This window comes from Arvicanthis niloticus, chromosome 2, assembly GCF_011762505.2.
Source record: "Arvicanthis niloticus isolate mArvNil1 chromosome 2, mArvNil1.pat.X, whole genome shotgun sequence".
Lineage (NCBI taxonomy): Eukaryota > Metazoa > Chordata > Mammalia > Rodentia > Muridae > Arvicanthis > Arvicanthis niloticus.
In genome coordinates this window covers 106640255-106665309 of record NC_047659.1, presented here as the reverse complement: position 1 = coordinate 106665309, position 25055 = coordinate 106640255, and the positions used below count along the sequence as shown (strand labels likewise).

The 25055-nt window shown below is 42.2% G+C and overlaps 1 protein-coding gene and 1 long non-coding RNA gene across 2 annotated transcripts; one reads left to right on the top strand and one right to left on the bottom strand.

Annotated features, from left to right (window-relative positions):
* Positions 1-2328: 2328 nt before the first annotated feature.
* Lamp5 (lysosomal associated membrane protein family member 5) lies at positions 2329-14466 on the bottom strand. Its single transcript, XM_034493776.2, has 6 exons — positions 14128-14466; positions 13372-13544; positions 12865-12996; positions 12638-12743; positions 11512-11703; positions 2329-3214 (listed from the first exon to the last, which is right to left on the bottom strand). Exons 1-6 carry the CDS (start codon positions 14189-14191, stop codon positions 3036-3038), a joined length of 846 nt encoding a protein of 281 aa, XP_034349667.1. The 5' UTR covers positions 14192-14466; the 3' UTR covers positions 2329-3035.
* Positions 14467-14758: 292 nt separating this feature from the next.
* On the top strand, positions 14759-23672 carry LOC143441443 (uncharacterized). The gene is made up of 3 exons (XR_013108834.1): positions 14759-14836; positions 20269-20419; positions 22309-23672. It is a non-coding gene; the product is annotated as an uncharacterized LOC143441443 (long non-coding RNA).
* The last annotated feature ends 1383 nt before the right edge of the window (positions 23673-25055 follow it).

Sequence of the window (25055 nt, the reverse complement as noted above, 5' to 3'; positions counted from 1 at the left end):
CAGAATGTAAGGCAGTGGCAATGGGCATGAAAGGAGCCCAGAGCTGGTCCAAGCTATAAACCCACTAGAAGACCTTGGGATAGTAATGATCAGAGTTCTGTCGCCTGTGGCTCCCCTTTGTCTTACTCAGTTCATGATCAAGATAGGGCCAAAGCTATAGGGGGTTAGACTACTTTCAAAAGAACTTACACTAAATTTATGATGTGATCTTAGGCTGGCTTGTTAAAGACAACATGGCGGCAGAAAACAACCATGGTAGTGATACTAGTAGTGAAGAGTAACAATGACTGCTAGCTGTGTCCCATTGTGCCACTGTAAACCATCCAGATGTCAGTGGTCTGGGCTACTGCCTGAGGCCATATTGATCTCCAGGGGCTGTATTGACACCAGAGGCCAAACTGACTTGTGTGGCCTGTACTGACACCTGAAGTCATGGTGATATCCTGACCTGGGTTGACACTGAGGGCCGTGTCTGGGTCCATGGTCCTCCTGCAGCTGGAGTCAATGTCAATGTGACCACCAAATGCCATGAAGATGTGACTGATCTGGATTGCCACCTGAGGCCATGTTGGTGTCCAAGCATTATGCTATGCTGGCCCTGTCCCTCATGTGGCCCACATGGAAGAGCTGGCTCTGATAGCCTCAGTACATGAGATCTGACCCCAACCCCTCATCTGCTGCAGCACTTTGGAGAACATCCCCCCTCAGCATCATGCCTGGGCAGCACAGTAGAGCTGGCCCTGGGTGGAATGAGTCAGAGAAAGTAGGAGAGCTGGCCCAGTCCTTTGTCTGGGCAAAACAAGAGAGCTGGTCCTAGTGGTGCAGAAGCAGGAGCACTGGTAGACTGACCAACTCGCCTCCTGCCAGGCCTAGATTCAGTATTTTGGAGTATCCCAGCATCCACCCCATCTATGACCTGCTGGAATGCATGAAGGGGTCCTACAAATTCAAAGCTGCAGGATCTTCATGACACAAGGCAGCAACAGAGTATCCTAAAGGAGTCCTGGTAAGGATCCAGTATTGATAGTGTAACAGAAGCCAGAGACCTCAAATTAGACCAATGACTCATTACAATGAATATTTGCAAGTAAAGGTGTTTGGGCAAAAGGATATACGTGTGACGCACTGTAACACACTGTGACTTCCATGGTAAAATGGAGCTTGGGGGAAGTTGTTTGGTTTGGTTTTCTATCTTTATAGTTGCAAGGATAGAGGGCAGAAATGAAGGGATGGGGAGGTGAATGGGACTGTGGTGGTGCATGATGTGAAAGTAAAAAAGAATCAATAATTTTTTTATATAAAAGAAAGCAAAACCTTACTGATGTACAAGCAAACAAAGCAAAGAGGTTTTCATACCTGGCTTCCTTCCCTACCTATGACCCCTTATTTGCTTCCCAGCTATATGAGATGAACAGACTTCTTCTGTTCTAGGTTTATACCATGCTGTTATGGTTCTGTAATGACCAAGACCTTTTATATCTGAGCCAAAATAAACCCTTCTTCTTTTATAAAGTATTCTGTTTACCATAACTATTGTAGTGGTTTGAATAAGATTGCTTGTTCTTTGACTATTTGTGTTTATTGTCTTGCTTGTTCCTTGACTATTTGCATCTATTGTATTGCTAGTTCCTCAACAGAACTGACCTTAATATTTTCATGCAATTAAAATGGTATAAAAGCAAAAAAGGAGGAGAAGAGATGGAATAGGGAGTTTATGGGGGGAGGGATGGGGAAAGGGGATAATATCTGAAATGTAAATAAATAAAATACCCAATTAAAAAAGATTGTTCCACATAAGCTCATATATTTGAATGCTTAGTGAGTGGGTTTAGGAGGTCTGATCTTTCTGGAGTAGGCATGGCCATGTTGGAGGACGTGTATCACTGGGGGTGGCTTTGAGGTTTCTGATGCTCAAGCCAGGCCCAGTAGTGTTAATCTTTTCCTGCTGCCTGACAATCCAGATGGATTAGAAGGACTCTCGGCTCCTTCTAAAGCATCATGTGTGCTTGTGTGCCACCATGGTTCCCATTATGATGACAATGGACAAACCTCCAAACTGTAAGACAGCCCAGTTAAACTGGTTCCTTTATAAGAGTTGCCAGGGTCATGGTGTCCCTTCAAAGCATTAGAAATCCTAATACAAGCTATGAAAAAAACAACATTCTCCTCATTTCATCCCTGTCCTGTCTTTGTTTTTTGTCTCTTGCAAAAACATAAAAATAATATTGATTTTAATCCACTCTGCATCTCTGCTTACTAAAGAAACTGGGGTAGTTTTGTTGTTGTTGTTTCTAAACAAACAAACAAAAAATCAGCCAAAAGCCAGAGGGTAGTGCTTGTTTTCTTTTTTAATTCATTTTCAAAAGCAAACTCACATGGATTGATTCTTGAGGTCCCCTCACTTGGAACCGACATATTATGAATTCCAAACAACCGTGCGTAGTGACATTAGACGGGTTCTTGTGCTGCAGAGTCACTGGGTGCAGGTAGCAGTGAAACATTCCCAAAACAATCACTAGACATGCAGAATGCCAGCCAGAAGCATGGGTCACTTTCAGGGGTCTTGCTGCTTGCAGGGAGCATGAGGTTGTATTTTGTGTGCATTGAAAACCGTGTAAGTATGCCAGCTGAGGCCAAGGGACTGAAGCACCGGGTTTCTTCTGACCTAAAGAGGTCTCCCAAAGGAAGTGTTTCCACTTTCTAAATGCAAGGGCCACCTCTTCCTTTCTATGTGCTGTAGACTTACAAAGTCAGAGTCAGAGTTAAGTCATCATGAGCATGAAAGCTCACCCTACTCGCTCACCCTTACTTACTCCCCAGCATGGACACAACAGCCACCATTAATCCCCCAAACCCCAAACCTGCCTTCCATCCCTGGGTTTAAGCATGGACACAGGCCAGGCACCCCTCAAGTACCTGGGCCTGTTGGAGTGTAGCTATGTTGGTGGATCCTGTATACAGGTGAAAAAGTGCCATTGTTGTTCTACGTCATCCAGTTTGGGGGCAGGATTTGGAGGCTGTCTGCTTGATGGTTCCTAGCCCATGTGCTTGTACTGGGAACGGTCCCTGGGGATCTGCACTTGGTTCGCAGTCATTTTATGGTGGATGTGGTAAATCACAAGCGTTATGACAATGACAAGGCCCAAGATGAGGCCCAGGATCAGGGGCAGGGTCTCTTCCAACTGCTCTCGCTCATCCACTGGACATTTATGCTCTGAAAGGAGAAAGGAGAAAGCAGTGAGTGCTACTGACATATTCTGAATCCTAAGCCCTCCTAGCAGAAGCAAGACAGAGCCAGAGGTGAAGCAATCTCTTGGAAAGTGTCCATAGATGGGTGGGTCAATTTTTTCTTTCACTTAGCCTTAGTATTTCTATGTGATATAAAGTTAGTATATATCCATTTAGCAAAACAATATTTAGTTATTAGATTCGTGGCAGACATCAAAAAATCCAAAGAATGTATTTAATTTTAAATTTAAAGAGTTTAAGTTTCAACTGTTTTAGAATTAGATATATCTACTATCATTTTTTCCATTTTTTAAACTTTAAATTGGAATCTAGTAATCACAGAATTACTCATAAACACAAGATGTTCAAGAAGACTGAAAAATAACAAGTTCTGGCAATGACTACAAAGTGTGAAACAGTCTGTTGATCTTTATTGAAGACAAATATACACCTGCCTTTGAGCCCAGCAGTCTCCCTTGTCTGTATCAACCCAAGAAAAAATGAAAATATATGGACATGATGAGACTAAAGTGAAAATATCCATAGGAACTATTGAGAATACTCGTCTGGAAATAGTCAAATGTTCATAAAAACAGAATAAACTGCAGTATATTCATAACATATAATATCAGTCAACAAGAAAGGAATATAATACAGCTATAAATTAGAAAAGGGGTGAATTTTAGAATCCTAATGTTGAATAAAACTTTTCAGACACAAAAGTACAGATTACATTATCCCAGTTTCTATGACATTCTTGAACAGATAGATTGAAGTCCATGGTCCTAGAAACCTGACAGGTGTTCACAATCAGGAAGGGGGAGCAAGAGAACTTCGGATTGTGATAAGCATGGTTTATATCTTTAATTAATGTCTGGGTTTCAAGTCTATGTAAAGGTGCCTTGAATTTTGTGCTTTCAACTTTCTGCACTTTAAACATGACACTTTAACACACACACATTAAAAGTTGAACATTTACTATATTCAAGTTGTGCTATAATTTTAAACACTGTCGTATACCTTGATGGATGTTTACATTTGAGCATGTAAATGTAGCCAGCATTTTAGACTGAGAGGGAACATGCCAGCAATACTTCACAACTGGGTCATGATCTCATGCTCTTAAAATCCAAAATAATGTCATAGCTCTGTGTCTTCAATATTACTTTGAACAAAGGGGGGGAAACATTAGAAAAGGGAGGGGAAAGGAGAGAGGAAAGGAGAGAGGGAGGGAGAAAGGGAGGGAGAAAGGGAGGGAGGGAGGGAGGGAGGAGAAAGTAAAGAGGGGAACCAGAAATGCTAAAAGCCCTCTGATAGTCACACCTTGTAGATAACTAGGGGTCCTTTTATCAAATTTTTGAGTCTTATGTGCAGAAAGTCAGATTCTAATGCCTCTTCCAAGGGACTGAGGCTTCAGGTGAAGATGTTCCGGCAAGCATTTACTGAAGTCATTATTATACGCTAGGCTCCTCTGGATCCCCTGTGATCTCATTGTCATCTGGACATACACAGGACAAGAAGAAAGAGCAGGGAAGCCTCCTGAATGCAGGAAATCATTCCTCTCTAACAAGAATGAATGGGAAATTATACTCCAGTATACAACTTTTAAAAACTCTCTTGGGTTCCGGTTTTGTGTGTGTGTGTGTGTGTGTGTGTGTGTGTGTGTGTGTGTGTTTGTTTTTGGTTTGTTTTTTAAATTTCCTTTAAGATAGTTTCATGTTGTATGTCAAGGCTGTCCTTGAACTCATAATCCTTCTGCCTTAGCCTCCTGGGATTAAAGGTATGCACTGGTACTGGTACACCTAGATTATGGTTGTTAAATTAACATTTCATTTTAAAGACAAAGGTTATCTCTAATCTAATGCCACAACAACTGCACAAAGAAAATGACATTGTGCTGTGCCCAAGTAAGCCCCACTGGAAACAAAAAGACTTGCTCTACCGTGTAACTGCAGCATAGCTTGGGGGGGGGGGGAGGAGCGGGGGGGGGGGGAAGAGATGTGGTCTCTCAAAATTTGTCTTTTGTTACTTTAGGAAAAAACTAACCTAATGTCTCAAAAAAGGGAACTATGATTAGAAATTGAGCTGTGGAAGTGCCAAGGAGCATAATGAGAGAGCCAGCATGGTGGTTTAGACATGTAATCCCAACACTTAGAAGGAGAAGGCAAGAGAATGTATACAGGCCAGCCTGTGCTACACAGTGGGACCTTGTCTCAAAGTAGGTTATCTCAGGTATTTCACTTCAGTGATAAAATGATACCATATAATAATTTATATTGTTCTCTATCACTTAAAGTAATGATGCTTATGACCCACTAAAGCGTGTTTGATGAAACTGTCAACATCCAGTCAGAACAGTGTTTATGAATACAAAAGAGAAAAATGTGTGGAAGGCTGCAAAGACAATTGAATTTTTTTATACTAATTTGAGTTTCAGGAACACATGTTCCTGATACATGTGTACTGGTCGTGATTGTAAACCCTGCACAGACTATTCTGTGAATAGAAAACCAATTGTTCCTATTAGTGACAGAGTCACAGTTACTGTGACTAGCACTGTTTGTATGACCTTCATTTATAACTAAAAGAAATGTTAAATATTCTAAATACTAGTCAGAGGTTAATGAAATAGATACAATTTCCCATTGAATTTTACACACATATATACACTACCCACAAACACACACACACAAAATCAAAAACGTACTATCTCCAACCCCTGTTGGTGAGCTAAAATCCTGAGCAGTGGTGAGTGATCTGATTATTAACTCAGAGATTACAGAGCAAGATAGGTCCCAGCTGCCTCACAAAAGAGGAAAGCATCCCTTAGCTTAGACAAAATCACATCTGTCTTCACATGCCCCAGGACCCTGTATCTCACCTCACCGAATTTGGAATCCCTGATACTCTGACTGGCCTAAGCTTTAGACACAAAAACATAGGCCTGGCTGTTTGGAGCATGGCAGGGAAAGATGAATTGGGAAACAGATTGGACATTACAGGAGACATCTGATGCCAGCTGCAACAGCCAACTAGACTCTCCTCAACTTAACAGTATGCCCTCAGATCAGGTTCAGACTGGTGGGTGTGGCCTTTGTTGCATTACATTTTAAATCTGCATTCAGTATCTGGAAACTTTATACTCTTTATTATGCCCCAGTGGAGCCCTACTAGTATAGGCGAAATGCCACACTGTCTGCCTGGGGCTCTCCTAACTTCCAAACCGTTTCTGAAGAAATAGCAGGGTCACCTTTGTGTAGCTGGGTATCCCTCTGTTGTCTGACCATGTTGCTAGAGACAAGGTTGATCTTTTATTTACATTTTTTGGGACTGTCTCTGCAGCTGAGTTTTGTGTGCTGAGAAATTGTTAGCTTGAATGTTAAAAATAATAAAAGTAATTATCATTGACTGAATCTATATGCTGGGAACATGGTTTGTGCTGTATACACCATTTCTCACTAAACTTTGTGCTCTCCCGTGGCAGGGGAGATGCATACATTCCAGCCCTAAGTATAGCAGATATGCACATGGTCCATCCATTTTTCCCTTGGCCTTCACCACACCAACACATTACAATAGTCTTTAAGGACATGGCAGGTCATAAATTCCAGAGAATTGATTCCTTAAAGAAGCTGTCAGTAGCATTAATGGGTAAATGCCAGAGTTTCTTATCCCTTTATGAGGACAACTCTAAGGCATACCACACTGTGGCTCCAGAAGACAATGTCTGGAACAGAATGCTATAACAGAGCCCTCTGCACAGGCTCCACATAGAAGCCTTCAATACAACTCTCAGCAGTGTACGCTGGAAACACCCCCCTTTGGCTGCTTACACTGGAGGTATTGACAGGCAGTAATTCATGATAGCAAGACCACATTGGGGGGAAAAACATGTCAAACACACATCTACAGGGTCTAGAATCTACAGACTGTCAAAGTGCTTATGACAAGGCATCTTGCCAAGGCCTTCTTTCAAGGGTGTGGGATAGAGAAAAGTGAAGGGTATCACCTCCAATATAGCATTAGCCTCCACAGGCAGCATCACCTGACCCAGCTGTTAGGAAAATAATAAAATGCTCAGGGGGTCAGTGGGGTAGAGTTCAAGGTTAGAGCCTTTGTTTAGGAAGTGAAAGACCCTGGGATCAATCTCCTGCACAGAAAATGGAACATTTTAATAAACAATCAAAAATCAAAGTGCAAATGCGTATGAATTCAGGAGTCTCTGGACCTCTGACACTCCTGTGTACCTAAGTATCCCAGTGACCTAAGTATTTTTTGTTTGCTGCTTTCCCATGAGAATTAAAAGGGCTGAGTCTAATTGTGCTCTATTTAAGTATCTATAAATTTGAGTTTCTACTAAAGGAGATCAGAGACAAACTTCATGTTCTATTGTGTTTCCCTGGCAATTACATGTCAAATTTTCCTTCTATCTAAGACATTAAAATACCCAGGATGGTTCATTCCCTCCCAGTGAAAAATCTCCTATCCCATCAGCCAGAAATCCCCCAGACCCTCAAGAGGTTAGACTATGAATTAATTGCAGAAGGACAAGTTAATTAACCCCAGCTGAGAAACACAGGGTGCTTTGAACAGCAGGTGACCCCACTGCATAGTGTGTGTGGTACCCAAATGAGCCAAATGTGCCCCCTCAATTCTCCATCTCTTCACTGCAGGCTGTGACCCTTTAGCTCAAAAGCCTGCTAGCGGCAAACTCAAAATTTTGTAAACACAATTATTTTCAAAACAACCCAAATAGTAGGCAAATGTTTAGCCATTTAGAGCCTGCTTGCTTCATAAAGCCCTTGAAACCTCATCCAACAGCTGTTGCCCATTGATAAGGGAGGGCCTTGTAGTTATAAGGCCCCAAGCCATGGCAGCCTTTATAGACTCAGTCACACAGAGGCACCCTGAAACTCCTCTCATTTTTGTTTTTAGTTGCTTACTGTTAATTTTTTTTGCTAAGGCATACAATAGTTATTATTTCTTCAGACCTACAGAAATGTCATTTCAACAAATGCAAGATCAATCCCTTTTTAGAAGACAATTGTCATTTAATCATATACAATTTGATAATTGAGTAATCTGAATAACAAAACTATAGTATATTAAATGACTGGGTCATGAATTATAATTAAAAATATAAGCATCATTAAATATATAACTAAGCTACAATGAGCTCCAGTATTTCCAGAAAATAACCTCCTGAGAACTGCTTTAATGTCAGGACTTTGTCAACATTAAAATAAGTCCAGAAAGTGTTTAATGTGACATTCTAAAGATTTGAATTATTAAAAAAAAAGACTTATCTATCAAAACTTGTTTGGACATAATCATTTGTAATGCATTAGCAATACTGATGATATCATTGTGCAGCGTATGTTACCAGTACATCTCACATTGTGTCATCTACCACCCAAAACAGGTAAAAACTGTTCTCACTGCTTTAAATAGCAAGAAAGGTTGGCTTTGGTCTAGACATTCTTGACAGTTTTTCTGGTTCAACTAAACCATTTGCCTATATCCCCTCGTAAGGCTTCCACAGGGTCCTGATCCTACACTGCTGATCAATCACTAGATTCACGGACCTCTTTCCTCCAGGAAGTCTCTCACCGTCTTCTACCCTCCAGATGAATGGTGGTCTTCACATTATGTCTGTGTCCAAATGGTGCGATGTACTATGAGGGGCTGTCCATCTCCTATAACCCCATTCAATCCCCACCCACCAAAGCTTGTTGTATGGCTCAGCCTCTAACCCTCCATGCCCTCTATAAGACTGTGTAAATCAACAGCATCACCCAGAGCTTAGCATGTGGGGCCTCACATCAGCATTACAGAAGCAGACTCTGCATGTTAATATCACAACTGTGTTCACCACCATTCAAATTTTTTCTGAACACTAAAATTAAGATCGGTTCTGTAGCTAAGTCCAATACATTTACAGGAACATGTGTGATAAAGGTGTCGACTCTCACCTGGCTGCCCTCAACCCTAGGGACTGTCCATTTACCCATTTTAGTAATCCTTCTTTGCTTACCTCATACAGCAGGTTAAGTAGGCAGCTATGAAGAATGTCAGGTAAAACCTCCTGACACAAGAAATGGACTTTTCACCACAAGCCCCTGGCCATTTTCAAACATACATACACATAAATATGAACGCACACACACACACATCCAAAAGTGCATGCAACAATCACAGTGGTTATGTAAATATATAACCGTACATTCTCCCCTCTGGCATGGACAGCCCACTCATACCCACATAAATGTATACAACATACTGGAAACCCCTGGAAGTCCCAGTGCTGAAACCTGAATAGGCAACCCAAAAAAAGAATCTTTCCAATTCCATTTAATGGAATACAACAATCTCTTGCAAGACAGTGCTGGGCAGATGCTAAAAAGCATGGACAGTAGAAGTCAGGAACAAAAGAACACCTTGCACACAAAGGCACAAGATCTAGTGAGTGATTCTGAATGAGTCCTACCTCCTCTCAGGAGCCTGAGCCTGGGGCACCACATAGGCGAGGACACAATTACTAACCTGAAATGCCTGGGTAACACTGCAATTTACCTGGTCCTATTCTGTCTGTATTTAAGAAATTATGCATGCTTACAGTCTCTATGTGTGTGGAGTAATCTTCTCCATCTACAACCTTGAAATGGATACAAATTGTTTTTAAAGAAAATATGTAAATATCTCTGTGATGAAATTCACTGATTTTTAATGAAGTAGCTCTATTCTTTATTCAGTAGTTGTTTGTTCTTTGTATACAAATTTAAGCATACACCATATGTGGTTCTCCATTCCTAGTGACTATAAACAACCTAGAAGTAACCCAGAATGAATTTGAGTGGGGTAGTGGTTAGGAACTAGTACAATTAACAATTAAAACACCAGAAGTGCCAGGAAATAAAGAACCAGTAACAACTGACCAGCAGACCAAAAGCCATGAAACACCACTTAAGGCTCCCACTCGAACTTAAATGTGCCTGTGGTAATATCTCCGTGGAAGGATACTATGTGGTTCAGTATTCTCATAATGAGTTTCTAGGTCAACACCCATAATATTTCATATTACATGTAATATTTTTGGTTTAAGAAAGACAATGCTATGTTTTATAAATATTGACTATATATAGTAAGGGTTTTATAAATATTTAGTATTTATATATAGTATTATTATATACAATATATGTTTATAGCATACTCTATATACTATATTTTACATATAGTATATAGAATATTTATATTATATTTATATACTATATTTATATAGTATATAGTATATTTAAATATTCACTAGATATAAAAATACTATATTATGTATACTATATTTATATAGTATTATTATATAGTGAATATTTAAATAAATATATATAGTATTACATATAGTGACTATATTTAAATAAATAAATAAGTGAATATTTAAAATTTTACGATTCTGTCCCCTAGAGCTTAATTTCCACTTCTAAAATGTACACATATATGTCTCTCTCAACTGAGTATCAGCACACTTAGTCCTTACCTGAACATCTGCCTTGATCTAGTTCTGTACTAGATGTTAATAAGGCCAAGAGGAAAAATAACCAATGCCAAGGTGATTAAATGGTTTTCAACCGAGAATGTAACACAATGGACTAGCATTAAGATGGTGGACTGAAAATTCCATCCAAGAGCACCACAGAAAGATAGAAGGAAAGAGAGGAGAGAGGCAGAGAGCAGGTGGGATTAAGAGGATGAGAGAGGAGAAAGAGAGGAGGAGGTGGAGGACAACCAAAAAAGGAGCTGCACAAAAGAATCTGGCCTTTTTTTTCCCCAGGGAAAATTTACCTTCTGAATTCTCAGATGCTTTGGGAGTAATTACTCAGGGGTGGTGGACACATAGTTTTGGTTACAGGTTGAGAACAAGCTTTGTTGAGGTAAAAGAGAAACAGCTTGGGAAATGATAGGTGAGTTCGATGACGATCCTCCAACACGATGAACATTTAAATAATTAATTGCATTCACTTGATGATCCCCAACCCCGTGGAAAGTGCAAATAAAGCAATTAGAATCTGCCTATGGGAAATAAAATATCAAATTACCTTTAAGTAATTTCTCCCATAGGGAAGGGTGGGTATTTCAGAAATCCTATAACCTCTACATCTTGTAAAAATTGACACCGCAGACTCAAAGAAACACAGGCAACACCATCCTGGGAGCCCAGTAAGCCCCTTTTCTCCGCCGTCTTTAGAATCAGCCCCCTTTCCCTTTCCCTTTCCTAGCACCAGCCTAACCTACCTTCACTGAAGACAAAGTCAGAGATGATGTCAAAGGGTTGGATGTGCACTGCAGACAGGATCATGGTGACAGTCTTCTGAGGATCACTGGAGGCCAGAGAAATGGTCTGCTGAGCCTGACACTCATAGGACATCCCAGCTGGGGTGACCAAGGCAGAGAGGTGATGATGAGCGTTGGCGGTGTGCTTCCCAGCTAGGAGAAGCAAGGTAGCAGTTAGGCCGGATGCACACTCACTGCTCCCAGCTCAGAGCCTATGCCTCCTATTGGTGCTGCAATCCTGGGGCTGGAGCTCCAAGAAAGATAGGACCAAGTCCCCCATTGTACCTGAGCCTGTCTCATTAGACATGCTTGCAATTCTATTTTGGAAAAAAGTGTGCTGCCTGAAAACAGGACCCTTTGACTCAGGCCCCCATCAGTGGTTGTGAAGACACACCAGTGACAAAAGGCTTCACGGTACCCACCCCATTTTTTCTTTTCTGGCTCAAGTTTGCTGTTCTTTTAGAATCAATAGCAGAACCTAAGCGATGGATGCAAGTGACACAGTGAATTTTGTTTTTGTTTTAAAAATACATTTAAATATATCTCTGGTCTTTGACCAGTGTTCAGATAGGTACATTGTTATTTCAGTTGTGGGTGTTTGGGGTGTTCTCTCTGAGATGTTTTCAGAAGTCCTGGGTGGAATGGGCAGGGAAAGCTAATAAGTTAAGATAAAAACCTGCCCTAAAGTAGCTGCAATTAAGACCCCAGGGCTATACCCCCCCCCCACCGCCCCGTACACAGAGCGATTCTGCAGACCACCCAACCCTGTCACAGTGTCCTCTTGCATTTTTGAGAATTTGTTTGTTTTATACATGAGAGCAAATCGATCTGTGATGCAGGAAAAAAAAATAATAGCGAAACTCATTGGAGTCTCTTCCAGAGCAATGCCGTATGTATTTCAGCTTGAGTCTGAAGGATCTTTGACCCAGGTTTTCCTGAGGACACACAGAGGCTCTTTGACCCTGAAGAGCAAGCAGACCCAGGCTTGCCTATCCTCAGAACAAAAATCCCAGAGTTGCTTCCAAGACCCAGAGACAAGATGTGTGTTTCTGGCTTTCTCTTGCCCCTGACCCCCTGGACGACTCACCACTCACTGCGTCTTTAAAGTGGGTCTTCTCTGAGGAATCATAGACAAATTGTACCTTGCTCAGCTTCCAAGTCGCCTCTGGTCCTTTGGAAGTGTTGTGACTTTCCTGCCAAGATGGGAAGGCTCCTATGAACCCTTCTAATTGCTTTAAGATAGGCAACCCCAGAGGCCACTACCGCGCACACCCACGCTGATCCCATCCCTCTGCGGTCCCCGCACCGAATTACCTTTACAAAAAGCATTTTGAGTGTGTAGGCGCGATCTACCCAGAACACCTGCAGCTCCGACTCGTTGTGGCCACAGCGGCCCTTCACCTCAGCTCCCCGGGTCAAGGAGATCTCAGCCTGCTCTGTGATCAGCTGGGAACACACACGCCCCGCGCCCCCTCAGCGCGCCGGGCCCAGGCGCGGACCGGGAAGGGATGCGCGTCCAAACTCTAGCTTGCAGGTTTGGGCGCTCCTGTGCCCGCGCTCTCCGGGGGTCCAGGAACATGCGGGTAGACTCTTACGTGCACACCCCTCCAGGAGGGGAGCAGAGAGGGGGGGTTACTTTTAAAGCAGGCAGGGCGAGCAGAAGGCGTTGCAAGCCGGAACCCCCATGCAGCATTCGGGAACAGCCTGCAGGGGTTTTGGGGGGAAGAGGCGGGCAACTGAGGTCTTGGCAGGGCCTGGAGGGAGGGTGCCCTTCGGCCCTGCCGCCCTAGGAGCAAGCTGGGGAGGGAAAAGATTCCTTACATCCACATAATTGCTGGCCCACACATCATAAGGTACAATAAATTTGGCTGCAAACTCTGCCATGAGACACGTCGTCCCATTTTCCCGCACCACAAATATGTCTTTCTCGGGGTTCGTGGAAAGGCCCGAAAGATTTTCCACTTCTTGTTCTGCCACGGTTTGGGCCATTGCATCTGCGGAACAAGCAAAGCAATCTCATCGTTTTCGGGCTCAGCTAGCCCTCTGCTTTAGGACACCGGAGCCGGTTCTCTGCAGGCTTCGGAGCGGCAAAGTTCCCTGCTCGAAGCGGTGTGCTCCGCAAGCCATTTCTCTATTCCAGCGCTACCAAACTCACATTTCCTGCCGATGATTTATAGTGAAAATAGAATATAAAAATCAAATCAAATCCGTACTTGGAATACGACTGGGCTTTAACACACACACACGCACACACACACACACACACACACACAGGCGGGGGGCGGGGGTTAAGGAGCGTGGTTAAAGCTAAATCTTTCTTGGCAGTGCTATGCCCCACTACCACGGCCATGAGTTCGGTCTGTCTAGCGCTCTGTCTGGGCGATGCCATACAGGTGTGTGGCTCTCTGGGAGTTCTCTGACACGGATGGGTCATAACACCCACCAGCTCCAGATAACCACAAGCATAAAGACCAGTTTTAAACCTAGTAAACCAGAGTAAAATCACTTGGCTTTATTTAGTGTATTATATTCTCTGCAGAGTGCATTCCGTACCCCTGGTCCCCAGACGCTACTCACGGAAGAACATTAGGAGAATCCGAAGTCTGTCTCCACCGAGAAGGGCTCTTCCTCGTAGATCCATTCTGTTGCCGCGAACCAGGCAGATACGTTTCTGCTGCAAAGGCCGCCCCGGGAGGGAGGAAATCCCTCAAAGTGGCCGGTCGAGTGAGCTAAGGGAGGGGGCGGACAGGGAGGAGCGAGCGCGCGGGATAGTCGCGTGCTGCACTGGGCGCTATGGTTCTCCCGCCGCCGCCGCACACTGCAGAGGAAGCATCCAGGATGCAGGAGCTGTCCACGCTGAGAGTTCTGGAAACACCGAGGTTGTGTTACAGGACTTGTAATTTGGCTTGTCTAGAAGGCCAATGGGATTGGGGTGGTGTGGGGGAGGAAATTTCTCCCTGGGTCTGTATTCTGTTCTGCAATGGTATCTGCAAAGATGACTCTGTCCTAGGAAACTTAATGCCACCCTCGGACTTGCTAAACCCTCCCACCAGGTACAGTCAGTATGTAGTGTAGATGTAACACCACCAGAGCCCTGAATCCTGCTCCTGAAACAAACCAATAGATTTGTTTCAGATTGTTCGAGCTTTAGAGAAGGAAGGTAGGCAGGAACAGAGAAGGAAAATGCTATGGCAACAGTTTCCGGCTCTCAGAGACATCTTCTCTACCCGCTCAAGAGCTGCTGAGTATAAGGTTAAAAATGACACCTCCTCAAAGGGGGATCCAGGTAATGTAGCATATCCTTTTGGACCCACTGGCCAGTGAGATCTACTCTCTGAGTGCATGTGGTCTGAGCTAGCCCCATGCAGTAAGCTGGGATCACTCTGTTAAGAGGGTTGCAAATAAACCTGAAGCTTGTTATCATACAGGGTTATCTGGGGTCTCATAGGACAGAAATTTTACAACTATGGTGTAAGTGAAGACCTATAGTTATGTAATGAAAACACGCTGGTATTACTCTAAAGCTTCTAGTGGAGCAGAAAGACAAACATCGATAGATAATTCCTGTATTTGCATTTTGGTAGTTCGCTGATTTTTTTTTTTTTTTAATTCTTGCTCTAATAAATCAGAATGAACGTTTTTTTTTTTTTTTTTTCCGGGAGAATAGATATGGTGCTCTCATTAACTGTAATGATGTTCAAATATTTTTTATTAGAGAATATTGCAGTAGGTCAATGAATAATAATCGCCTTAAACATAATGCCATAGCCAATGTCACGTTAAAGGACAAACTAAAAAGCATTTTCACCTATGTTGTCAGTTTGAATCTCTCCATGACTTTAGAAGCTGGGCAAAGGAAAATAGAGGATCTTGTTATACCTACCCCAAAGCGAGACATTGAGAAATTCAATGACCTTCTCAAAGTCAGATGGCCAGTTAGAATTACAATAGAAAAAAAAATCACGTGTTTTAAATTTACAGGGATCATAATCATTTCTCTTTATATAACACTTTGACTCTAAAACTTAGCATATTATAACTGCCGTTACAAACCTTTACTAAATGATAAACAAGCTGAAATCTCAAAATATCAATCATTCACATTTTTAACATGTATAAGGTGCCAATTTATGTATAGATATATTCTGACATCATATTTGCTTCAAACTGCCAATATAAATTCTTTGCATTTAATTTTCAAAAAATTCCTCATATCAAAAATTAGATCAGTAGCAACTCAAATCGTGAAGTAATGCTTGAATTAATACTGCAGCCCTCTATTTTTTGGAATATATCTGTATTTTGGAATTTCATCAAGAAATTTGCAACAGTCTTGTGTAAGTGATTATATACACAAAATGGAGGCAAATTATGATTGATATGATTTCAATTCTTATCACATATGTAAAACATATATCTTCTGTTAACAATGGTTATATAACACTTATTTTTCCTGAGATACTGTAAAACTTACAAAACAAGAACGCATTCATCCTTTGTTGTGTATGTCTCTCCCTCTCTCTTTCTCTCTTTGTGTCTCTCTGCCTGTGTGCCTCTCACTGTGTGTCTCTTTCTGTGCACCTCTGTGTCTCTGTCTCTCGCTCCTTCTCTCCCATTCTCCTTTTCATACTTTAATAAGAAAAGAAGTGGTATATTTCCAATTAAAATATATTACTTACATTTGTAACTTCTGCAAGATGTAATTTTTCTTGTTTAAAAAAATTGCTGTAATATTTAAGGCAGTTGTTCTCAACCTTTCTAGTGCTGTGGCCCCTTAATACAGTTCCTCATGTTGTGCTGACCCCCAACTATACAATTGTTTTTATTGTTATTTCATAGTTGTAATTTTGCTACTGTTATCAATCATAATATAAATATCGGGGGTTTCTGTTTGTGTCAGGTAACCCCTATAAAAGTTTTTTTTCACTCTATAAGGGGTCCTGACCCACATGTTGAGAACACTGATTTAAAGGATGTCTGGTCAATTAAGGCACTGGATTTAAAAATATTCAAAATCAAATACAGATTAAAGCCATCCATAAGTTTATGAATGTACACTGAGTACCATCCACTTGCATTGGATATAGTGAGATAAACAAATATCATTATAAAAATAGAAGAATTTCCTGTAAAAGATTATAGCGGTTTCTTCCATGGTGCATTATTGCAGATATCATCACCTTATGAGTTGATGAAAGACCAACTAAATTCATTCCTGATGGTATGTTGTCATAAGAACAGTAGATGGGAAGTAGTCTTGAACAATGAGTTTACCTGCTCACCATGATTTGAACAATGGTGATTCTTTGACAATTATTTCTAGTCATTCCTTTTCATTCCTGATAGAAATGATTCTTTGTTGAGACCAAAGGGTGTTTGAGCAAGTTGAAAGGGGAAAGTGGGAGGAACAGAACAATCAATGACATGTGTGCGTGCGTGTGCATGCATGCTTACTCTTAAGCAGAGTTTACATGTATAAAGATCTATTAAGTCATTCAGTTTATCACCGACGACTCTTCTTTGGAATACTAACTGGATTATTAAATCTGCAACTTGCATCTATATTTAATTTAACAGCTATCTAATCATCTTAAAGAAGATATATTTAGGTCTTTACAGTAAACAGAAAAGCAATGAAAGAAAATTTAGCAATAAATCATACTTGGAGATATTGACAAATGGGTCTGGAAAGGTGGCTCAGTGATTAAGACTGTTGGCTGCTCTTCTAGAGGACCCAGTTCAGTTCTCAGCACTTACATGGCAATCCATAAACATCTCTGACTCCAGTCTCAAGGAACAGGATGCCATTTTCTGGCCTCCATGGTACATACATGGTGGTTAGACATTCATGCAGACAAAACATCTATACACATAAATAAAGATAATAACCAAGGTTTCCAGAATAAATTTAATCCATTGCTCATACCTGGAGTGCGAAAAAGATAGGATAAATGGTGAAAATGTGTACACTTGTGTACATGATAAGAGCTACTGATGGCCAACACTGAATGCCAGGTATGACTCGTGCAGTAGGGTTATGGGATTTCCAGTAGATTGGGTCCTTCGGTGGACTCGCTCCAGTGAGTAATCATATTATTTGATGATGGCATTATCATACAAGTGGTAGAAGTGCCTTCTTTAGAACTTCCAGCTTGGGTGTGAGAAAGTAAGAATACATGTGAAAATACAGTGTTTTGTGTACCGTATGCCTTCTGTATTGTTTCTCTGACAAATTGTGTTCACTCATAGGCAAAACAATGGCATCTACAAAACTTGTTCCAAGTAAAATTAAACTTTTCACTTTGATGCCTCTCTATAACTGACTTTTGTAGAACCAAGAAAAAATTAAGAAAATCGGGAAACATTGCTTATTAGAAAATCATGCCCATGTGCTTCACAAAGGAAAGGTTGGGCTTTGTTCCCGTTGAAATTTGGGTACTGAGGTTTCTATCCACCTCAAAGTGAAGTATAAAAATGATACTGCTGTACAACACGAATCTCAGGCCAGCCAAGTGCTCAGAAAGACACATCATGAATCATAGAAGCAGAAATAATTCAACTACACTAAACTAGACTCACACACTTAGCCAGAAACGCCGTCATCCAAGCCTTTCTTTTGTTTAGCTCATTACAGAACAAACATCTCATTACATCAATCATTACAGACCTCAAATCCTTTCTAGAATAGAAAACAATTGGAGATAAGGGCTGAAGTATAAGTTTTCATTAGAATATTTTGTGCGTATTCTGTCTAGTGCCATGGTACTTATAAAGGATCTGGGAACTGAGATTGGGGTTCTGATGCACTCAGCCTGCCTGGGCTTGGTGTGATTGCCTTTATCCAATTATTCCTTCCTTTCCTCCTACATTTATTTCTACAAGAGCTGTTTCTACAATGAGAGTAATCAGCTAAAGAAACAACCAGTAATAATGGCTCTTTCATTGGCCATGTTTATAGTGAGCCTCAAAGAAATGTCATGTACGAATTTATTTCAAACAAATGGCTTCACCACAGAGGATTGGAGAGACAAGAGTAGGCAAACCCTAGTAGCAAACTAGAGCAAAGAAATAATCTCCATCTTTGTAAGTAACAGTCATTGGATAAGTGTTCTGGCTAGGTTTTAGTTAATTAGGTGGGGCTTTTTGTACCACCATCTCCAGTGTGTAAGGTCTTAGGCCACAGAGCACAGTCTAACTTTTTCTTAGGAACAAGTGAAACTTTAATGAACTGGGTAAATTTAAAACAAGAGGAGCTTAGTGTTTTTAACCTTTAAGATTTCTCTGTAAGAAATAACTACACGATGAATAAATATGGTTAGACAATCTGAGATTTATTTAAAAATAATTTGATACCTGACTTGTGAGAAAATTTAAGTGCTTAAAATTTTTTAGGAGGTTCCAGTCTCTAGGCAACATGGTCATTTTAGTTACTCTATTAATTGTTTATCTAAAATCATTTTTGTATTACCTTAAAGCTAGGATAGGCTCAATAGTGGCATTGAGGAGAAAGCATAAGATCGGAGATGAAAGCCTTGTGTGCCCTGATAGAAATTATTTAAACCCAGCATCTGGGGTGTCCTGAGTAGCCCACTCCCCTTCCCAGGTACTCCATGTATGGGACCTTTTCTAAGACTGCATTTGTGAAAACACTGCAAGCTGTTCTAGTAACAACAATAACAAAGGCTGAAAAAGGGGAAACTATACTTTTAAGAAGATGACTGGAATGAGAGCCTCAGAAAATAGGTTGTTCGTGATTACTTCTGGTAGTAAAGACATTGGGAAGAATGGCTTTACCTCTCTGGCTGTCAGCAAACCTTTCCAATACACACTGGTGTAAGAAAGGTTGCCAATACACACTGCTCATATCTGTCTTTAAGTGGGGACATAAACTGAGCAGTTTCTATAAAAATACAGAAGTATTATAGAAGCATGCACTAAGTATGCATTGCTCAGGACCCATAGACTGTTGTGTGTGGAATTACCTAGAGACCTCACAAAGCTAGGAGAGTCTGGATCGGAGTGCAGAATCCTTCCGTTAGAAGCTCTACCTTATTGTGAGCAGGCCTCTGTGATATTTAGGCCTAACAGCTTTTGCCCACATAAAGGGAGAGAGATACAAGTACTCTATTATATATGTAGATACATATATATGTACATATATGTGTGTGTTTGTATGTGTAGAGTAATATATTACTGTATGTATATATATACATATATATATATTACTATATGTATATAAGTACAATACCATATATATACTATAAGACACGCACACTCACACCTGTCTGTGGTCTTGATGCCTTTACACTAAGCAGATGAAGTCCTGAGCCTAGGAAAGGCATTGGTTCCTAGCACTGTGCTGTTAGCTTCTCTACCATCCTTTGTGTCCCAGGAAGAGTGGCCAAACTAATAGAGCTGGGAGAATAGGGAGTGAGTCCTCTTAGCGCTTGATCCTCAGGTTTTTTCAGTCCCTGTTCTGTTCTGCCTGGGGTAGGAGGACTGGAGCCAGAGGAAGCTCTAAAGTATTGGAGAGAGATGGGGGGGGGAGAGAGATACAGAGGGACAGAAACAGACAGAGACTGACAGAGAGACAGACAGACACATAGAGAGAGGCAGAGATCAATTTGCAAAGATTTCACTTCTTTCCTCCCCCACCCCAACCTGCCAGCTCTGTGTCTTCACCTTAAGGAAACTGTCCCAAGCGCCTTTCAATTTCAGGTAAGAACTCCAATGCCAGGGGCGCATGAGATGCTGGTGATGCTTGGAAGATGATGATGACGATGACGATGACGATGACGATGACGACGACGACGACGACGACGACGACGACGACGACGACGACGACGACTATTAGCACTCTGTGCTCCAAGTAAGGTTTTCAAACCAGACAATGGTTTCTGCTCTTTCTAGAAAGCTGAGAGGGCCTACAAGCAAGCTGGTAGGTGGGGTTGGGGTGGGGGCTCAGAGTCAGGTGACTTGAGGTTAGGTTTTGTTCTGCTTTACCCCTCTTTTCTCAACATCTGGGGGAAGGAGGTGGAGTGGAAGGCATTCCAACTAGAAAAAAAAAAATCCAGTCTTTCACTTTAAGGAGCATATCCAGGGACAAACCAGGGAGGAGCCTGCCTTTGAGCAAAAACTCTCCAGCTCAAAAACAGCTCCATAGGGCTCCAAGAGGCAGGTCTCAACACAGTTCCAGGATGTGCCTCCCTGCACTACTGCAGGATCTGGCAGCTGCTGACCTGCCTAAGAGCAACTTTTCCATGTGGATTCGCCCCCTCTCCACTGGATAGAACAGATTAGAACTCCAGGCTCTCTCGTACTTCATATGCAGCAAGGAGTCATTCTCCATGTAACCTTGAAATTTTATATATTAATTTGTATACATGGCTATGAAAACATCGCGTTTGGATTCGGTTTTCCCTATATGTTTACTGCTTGCTTGATTTTATTTTTCTTAATTTAAAAACAAAGTTGATAACTTCGCAGACCTGCCCCCAGAGACTCCTGAGGCCTCGGTCAGAACTGAGTCTGTCAGAGGTTTTCTTCAGCCTTCCAGTCCAGAATGAGCACCTTCCAGTGCACTCTTCAGGCCCAAATCGATTTTCTCCCCAAGAACTTTTTCTGCTGGCAACCTTTCTAGTGAAAAGCCTCCTCACTGGGTGCTTGGTAGTTAGCTGTTCACAACGCACCACCTGTCCCAAACAAAACCAAACTGCTTTTGGATCCCAGATCAAGGAAACTGCAGTAATCTAATCGCACCAACGCAGGTCACCCGGAGGTCCGGGAGCCCCACAGCTAACTCTCTGCTATTCCCTGGCTACTTTGCCAAAGCGCACAGATGGGGCACGCCTCCTGCCTGGTGCTCCCAGGCAGCAACACTCCTGGGAAATTCAGCTGATGGATTACCTCATTTCCCAATTTGATGGGCTGGAACCTGGCTGGGGAGGTTGGGTCTGCGAGCTGGAGGCAGTCGCAAGAGGGCTCAATTTCTCTGGGAGAACAGATACATCCGAGAAAGATAAATCTCGGAGTTCATAAAAACTAGGCTTCAGTTTCTGTTCTCTCGGTACTGGTAAGACACCATTGTGTGGTCAGTGTTGCCAGGGAAAGTAGGCCCTGGGCTTCTGCTCAGGCATCCACTGGTCCCTTCCTGCTGGAGGCTGTTGGGTCGCAGTGAGAGAGGAACAGGAGGAGTGAAATCAGCAAGATCGAAGTGAGAACAAAGAAGGTGAACTCTGAGTCCATATGCTCTACATCTCACAGAGGATGGGAACTTGGTCCATCCCAGGCCTAGTCAAGACAGGAGAAGGACCAAGTGTTGCCACCATTGCACATGCCACAGCATCCAATTTAAAGGAAGACAGCCAGGGGAGCCTGTGTTGAGTCCAAGCCTCAGTAAGATGGGAAGGTACAAGGAAGGCTAGAATCCCTATCCAGCTCCTGCAAGATCAAGAATACTTGCACCTAGGTGTCAGGGCAAAGTTCTTTATACCTGTCCCAGCACCAGACTGGCAGCTCAGCCAGGACCTGGAGAGGGTGACTCGTAAGACCTCCATCTCCAAGACTAAGCTTAAGGGAGAGGAAAGTGCTAGGCTGAAAGCATTAGAGATTTCTGTTTCTGGACTCTGACTGTGGGTTTAGCCTGTGCCCCTGAGGGTTTTTTGGGGTCTTTGGGGGGATGGGAGTGGTTGTTGCTGTTTTATTTTGTTTTGTTTTGTTTTGTTTTGTTTTGTTTTGTTTTGTTTTGTTTTTTTCCAGCTTTGGATACTCTTCCTCCAGGCCTCTGGAGCTCCGATTCCTACGAGGACTTTATCCTCAATCCAAGGCATTTGTTCTAAAATGGAGCTTGAAGGATGTCAAGGGCCTTAAGCCTGGATTCTCTAATCCAGGAAGACACACTGCAGAAATAAATTATCCAGCCCTGTTAACACAGGCAGAAAAGCTGCAAGAGTTTAGAACCGAGAACCTCACCTGGTTCAGAGTATCTAGGTGCAAAACTGCTCAAAGTCTGTTTCTCGGACTGATGGCATCACCTTTTCTCTGTAAAAGAGCAGGTCCAGTCAGAAGGATTGCTTCAGAATCTGCCTTTTGAAATGATAGCCAGGGACCTCCTGAATGTTGAAGTGGAAGAAGCCCTGTTTCCACCCACAAAGCCTGAGTTTAGCTGTTGCCAGCTTGTCCAAGTGTTTTCCAGGCCTGTCTTCATCTGTCAAGTGGGAGTTGTTTTGAAAGTCCGAACACTTCAATGGAAACCAAGACAATGTGTGGAGTTAATGAAATTGACATCTATAGCTGGTGATACTCAGGCAGGACTGTGTTTGTAAGCATGGCAGGTGGTTTTTATGGAAGCCAGGGGTTGCTCAATAGCAGTCAGTTGTTAGCTGAGATACTACACAGACTTGATGCAAGACAATGTATGCAATGTTTAAGGCTACTGCACTTGACAGCTGATTCATTCTGATTACAGCAGCATGACCATGAACTAGCTAGTAAACCTTGCTGGGCTTCAGTTTTCCTGTAAAATGGAGTCAATAATAATGTCTACCACAGGGGATATTGTGAGGATATACAATCAACCTCAGTAAATGTTAGTTTATAAAGCTCCATTTCTCAGTCTCTCTGTTCTCTCTCTCTCTCTCTCTCTCTCTCTCTCTCTCTCTCTCTCTCTCTCTCTCTCTCTGTGTATGTTTTGGGGGGGGGCACATATTATACCCACATATTATGTGGTAAACACAATCCAGAGGAAGCTATCAGGTGCCATGGACCAGCCTTGGCTTGGACTAGTTTCCTGTGATCACCACTCCATAAATTTCTTTACGCTTCCTTAGTATCTTTCTGACAAGCTGTGCTGTTTCTGATTATTATGGAGTCATTAACCTTAATAGGGAGGGCATTCGTTAAAGAATAAGTATAAAATATGTACATTATTATAGAAACAAGCTTTATGCCCATGGCACCCACTGGCATTCATGGAGGCCCATGTCCACTGGTCCTACCCCCCAGGGGCAGGGACTGCCATTCTGTCCTCACCAAACCCATCCCAGACTGTCCACCAGGCATCTCCCTCTATCACTCTAGGTCAGTGGTTCCCAACCTTCCTAATGTTATGACACTTTAATATAGTTCCTTGTGTTATGGTGACTCCCAACCAAAAAATAAATTATTTATTACTTCATAACTGTCATTTTGCTACTGTCATGAATTGTAGTGTAAATATCTATGCTTTCTGATGGTCTTAGGTGACCCCTGTAAAAGGATAGTTCATCCTCAAAAGGATCACAGTCCACAGGTTTATAACCATTGCTGTAGGCCTCAGGGTCTCTCATTGAATCCGGAGCTTGTGTTTTTCAGCTAGGCTCGCTGCCTTCCAACCAAAGCAATCCTCTTGTCCTTGCCCCCTTGCAAGTCCTGGGGTTCCATGTGTGGAGAAAACCATGTCTGATGTCATGTGAGTGCTGGGATCCAAGCTGAGGCCCTCATGGTTTCTGAGCAAGCACTCTTAACCACAGAGCCATTTCTCCAGACCCTCTGCCATAATTTTGATATGGTTTGTTCCCATTCAAACTCATGCTGAGGCTTGCTCCCCATTGGAATGGTGGTGAGAAGTGATGGAAACCTAAGAGGAATTTGATATCTTTGATATCACGAGACATTCGTCCCCATGAAGGGATTACTGGATTTTCCATAAGGGAATTAAAAAGCCTCTCATTGTCCCTTGATTTGACTAGCATATACACTATTTCCCATCAGTCCACTTTCTTTCTGTTTTCCCACTAGAGACTGAACTGCCATGTGCCTCTGCAAAGGCTGAACACTAAGTTTTTGGACCCTCAAAACTGATTTATATAAACATCCATTTTTATAAATTGTTCAGATTCAGGCATTTGGTTATACTAACAAAAAGGCCAAGACACCAATTTAAACCAAAATGGTAGATGGGCCTGACTACTAATTTATTGTGTTCCATCCCATATTCTCACTGTTCAAACAGCCCTCTTCCAGAGATCATAATATTATTTTTGCTGAAGATTGATGGCATTCCTGTCCATCAATTACAGAATGCTGGTGTGGAGTGCGTGCACAGCTTGGAAAGACCCTACGTAGGAATAGGGTTTGGGTGGGACTTTTGGCATATCTAACAAGTGCTCAGATGCTTATGGTCAGAAGGGACTAAACCTTGAGAAACACAATGCCAAATGAGTGGGGCCAGGGTGAAACTGTAACCAGAGTGCTTGGAAGATAGGGGAGACAGGTGAATCCCTGGAGCTCCTTGACTAACCAACCGACTCACCCAGCGAGCTCCAGTTTCCCTGAGACATGCTGCCTCACAAAATAAGGTGGAGAGTAATTGAAGAAGAAATCTGATGTCAACCTCTGGACTCTGTGTTCAACAAGGTGCATATGTGCACACATCCCCATGAACATGTACCTACATACACACACAGAGAACTTAAAAATAAACACTAATCAACAGCAGCACTGCCCAATACAAATGTAACACACTC

Coding starts and splice junctions, on each gene's coding strand:
- Lamp5 (XM_034493776.2), bottom strand. CDS start 14,191: ATGGATCTACGAGGAAGAGCCCTTCTCGGTGGAGACAGACTTCGGATT. Junction 13,545..14,127: donor GATTCTCCTAATGTTCTTCC/GTGAGTAGCGTC, acceptor CTTGTTCCGCAG/ATGCAATGGCCCAAACCGTG. Junction 12,997..13,371: donor GGGCCAGCAATTATGTGGAT/GTAAGGAATCTT, acceptor GTGTGTTCCCAG/CTGATCACAGAGCAGGCTGA.